We start from the raw sequence: 3,731 nt of genomic DNA, 5'->3' as shown, positions 1-3,731 counted from the left end.
AAAGGGGACACACTGAGGCCTTGGAGCTCTGGCGACAACTCCTGCCTGGGCCACTCCCCTTGGCCCCTTGCAGCCTGAGTCTTCAATGCCAGCTCCCTTCCATGGCCCCTCCCCCGACACCCCCGCCTCTGCCTGCTCCCAATGTCCTCTGCACCCTCCAGCACTGAGCTCCCCGCAATGGCAGGATCACAACCAATCACCCATAACCCCCCCGACCAGCACCGGCAAGTCTTCAAATAACTGTGACATGCACACATCACAGGGAGGGGTAATGACATGAGGCTCACGAAAAAAATGGAACCAGACCTTCTAGAAGAAATAGGATTTCCTGGTGATTGCCTCGTCTTCCTTTGAGCAAAACAATCTGAAAATCAACTAATTAAATCTCACTGGAGCTACTAACAGTGCTTGCATGCCCGGCATGACTCCTATGTATTGCCACATAGTAACTCATTTTATTCTCATATGCACCCTAGGCAACCCCATGTCACAGATAAAGTAACAGGCATATAAAAATTGTTAACTTGAACAAGGGCACAAAGCTAGCAAGGGCCGAGCCAGGATCCTGGCCCAGGCAGGCTGGATCCAGAGCCAGTGGTCCAACCACTGGACCAGGCACTGGCTCTCAGGGTAAGTGGCTCCCCCCTCACCTCCCACCAGTGCCTCATCCCCACGGAGGGAAGCCGCCTGCGTCCGCCACCCCACTGGGAAGATTCTCCTCTCAGCCACCCGGGATCTCTCAGCTGGGCACGTGTGTGTACTGTGCCATCCATTCAGCAGCTGCATGGTTTAGACCTTCACGTACGTCACCATCTCTAGTCAGTTCATGAAACTCTTTGCAACCCTATGGACTGTAGCCAGTCTTCTCTGTCCATGTGATTCTCCCGGCAAGAACACTGGAGTGGGTAGTATTCTTGCTTGGAGAATTCCATGGACACAAGAGCCTGGCGGCTACAGTCCAAAGAGTCACAAAGAGTTGGACACGACTGAAGCGACTTGGCCCGCACATACGGCACCATCTACAGCAACAAAAAGGACCCCGGGAGCTCAGACGCGCCACCGTGCAGGACACACTCGAGCTTCAGAGTAGCATCCACCCCTGTCAGCAGAGCCCGGCGCACCCACCCTCTGGGCTATACTCACGGTTTCATCTTCCAGTCGGAGCTGGAGGCTCTTGTCCCCCTCCTTGTAGTCCTTGGTTAATTCAGCGGAGCGCCACACCTCATCGGGGTCAGGGATCCAGACCCTTGTGTACTGAAAGAGTAAAACAAAAGAAGCTTAGATGACGAGACAAGCCTCCAGGTGTGCTCTCTACCAGGGACCCTCAGGAGAACGTTTAAAGCCGTCTCCACACATTTTCCTCCCTTCTCATCTCAAGATACAAGGTGATCCCGTACCAGGACGACAGACAAATGATAACTCACTGGATTGGTAACAGAAGACACTTTCAAGATCCTATGAGAATATTACAGATCAATGAAATTCTAATTCTATCAGGGAATGCCAAGCCTACAGTTTGTTCTATCCAGAGTTTAGTTTGTTCTACCCGGAGTTTTACACCATCTCAAAAGGTGCTGCAAAATATCTACGTCAGAGGGAGCACCTAGTGAGCTGCAAACAAAAGCATAAAATGACACGTGCAAAACCCAACAAGATAGTGTAGCAAGTCCTCAGAGCCTGGGAATCTCTGCTTTAGTATTTTGCATTCAGGGTCAAAGCTATTTTCCTGCAGAGGTGAAAGAAAGTGGTCAGCAAATTGAAACTGTGTTAATATATTCCTGAGTTGTCAGCAACCTCATTTTAGCTGTGCATTCTTTAAGCCACAAACATATCCCCAAATCTCACCCATCCTCCCCCAGCCACCACCCGCATGGGGATCCGCAAGGTCATTAAGCTGCCCAGATCCGGCGGGGAAGAACGCAGCCAGTCCCCGCTGAGTGGGAGGCACCGTCAATGTCACTCCTGGGCTCTGGCCCTGACCGCACATTAGAGTCGCCTGGGAGCCTTGGAAAGACCAGGTCTGGGCCCACCTTGGACCCTGCAGTCCAAGTCTGAGGGGACCTGAAAGCTCCAAGGTGAGAGTGAAGTGCAGCCGGGAGAAGCAGGGTCTGACGCACCGGACGGCAGCCTTTGGATCTCCCAGTGACATCACCTTCGGCAACACACGCCTGCCATCCGTCAGACACATCTCTCAGTATTTGCCTCACAGGCATGCGATTTCCACGGGGCCTGTTTGGTTGAGAAGCTGTGTGCATGAGTACACACCCTCCCTCCATATATATCCATCCTATGTATCAGATCAGTCGCTCAGTCGTGTCTGACTCTTTGCGACCCCATGAATCGCAGCACGCCAGGCCTCCCTGTCCATCACCAACTCCCGGAGTTCACTCAGACTCACGTCCATTGAGTCAGTGATGCCATCCAGCCATCTCATCCTCTGGTGTCCCCTTCTCCTCTTGCCCCCAATCCCTCCCAGCATCAGAGTCTTTTCCAATGAGTCAACTCTTCGCATGAAGTGGCCAAAGTACTGGAGTTTCAGCTTCAGCATCATTCCTTCCACAGAAATCCCAGGGCTGATCTCCTTCAGAATGGACTGGTTGGATCTCCTTGCAGTCCAAGGGACTCTCAAGAGTCTTCTGCAACACCACAGTTCAAAAGCATCAATTATTCGGCGCTCAGCCTTCACAGTCCAAACTCTCACATCCATACATGACCACAGGAAAAACCATAGCCTTGACTAGGCAAAGGAATGTCTCTGCTTTTGAATATGCTGTCTAGGTTGGTCATAAATTTCCTTCCAAGGAGTAAGTGTCTTTTAATTTCATGGCTGCAGTCACCATCTGTAGTGATTTTGGAGCCCAGAAAAATAAAGTCTGACACTGTTTCCACTGTTTCCCCATCTATTTCCCATGAAGTGGTGGGATCGGATGCCATGACCTTCGTTTTCTGAATGTTGAGCTTTAAGCCAACTTTTTCACTCTCCACTTTCACTTTCATCAAGAGGCTTTTGAGTTCCCCTTCACTTTCTGCCATAAGGGTGGTGTCATCTGCATATCTGAAGTTATTGATATTTCTCCCAGCAATGTTGATTCCAGCTTGTGTTTCTTCCAGTCCAGCGTTTCTCATGATGTACTCTGCATAGAAGTTAAATAAACATATATATATATATATATATATATCCATCATATATATATATAGGAGATGCAAGAGATATAGCTTCAGTCCCTGGGTCAGGAAGATCCCCTGGAGGAGGAAATGGCAACCCACTCCAGCATTCTTGCCTGGAGAATCCTATGGACAGAGGAGCCTAGCAGGCTATAGTCCATGGGGTCACAAAGAGTCGGACATGACTGAGCATGCACACATACACACGTGTGCACGTGTGTGTGTGTATATACATATGTATGTATATATATGTCTGACATATATGTGTGTGTGTGTGTGTATGTCACAGGATATTTTTAGCAAACCTGAAATAATAGCTGTTAAGACCAAGGACCAGCCAGAATGTGTGCCTGGGTCAGCATCACCCACCTCCCTCATGGACAGACAGCAAAGCTCCCTGTGGCACTCAGGTGCTGGCTTGATTTGGGTCCTGTTTGTTTTTTTTTTAATACAGCATTCTCCTCCAGGTGATCACTGACCTTTTGAAAAAGCAAGCCCCAGCCTCTGCTACACTTGTCTATAATTCACTATCAAGGAGTGAAAGTCTTGAGGCAAGAAACTCAGAA

The 3,731-nt window shown here is 49.6% G+C and overlaps 1 protein-coding gene across 1 annotated transcript in view; it reads right to left on the bottom strand.

The window, feature by feature from the left end:
* The window catches only part of MYO5B (myosin VB), a 200,438-nt gene extending 198,144 nt beyond the window's left edge, over nucleotides 1-2,294 (bottom strand). Inside the window, exons 1-2 of the mRNA XM_010849816.1 lie at nucleotides 2,118-2,294; nucleotides 1,144-1,254 (exon numbers count right to left, since the gene is read on the bottom strand). Coding sequence (XP_010848118.1) covers nucleotides 1,144-1,254; nucleotides 2,118-2,276 — 270 coding nt within the window. The 5' untranslated portion in view covers nucleotides 2,277-2,294. The remainder of the gene's footprint in view (nucleotides 1-1,143; nucleotides 1,255-2,117) is intronic.
* Between the last annotated feature and the right edge of the window lie 1,437 nt (nucleotides 2,295-3,731).

The sequence above is a fragment of the Bison bison genome, unplaced genomic scaffold (genome assembly GCF_000754665.1).
Source record: "Bison bison bison isolate TAMUID 2011002044 unplaced genomic scaffold, Bison_UMD1.0 scf7180017864287, whole genome shotgun sequence".
Taxonomy (NCBI): domain Eukaryota; kingdom Metazoa; phylum Chordata; class Mammalia; order Artiodactyla; family Bovidae; genus Bison; species Bison bison.
Note: the sequence above shows the minus strand (reverse complement) of the source record. Positions and strands in the feature narration are given on the sequence as shown.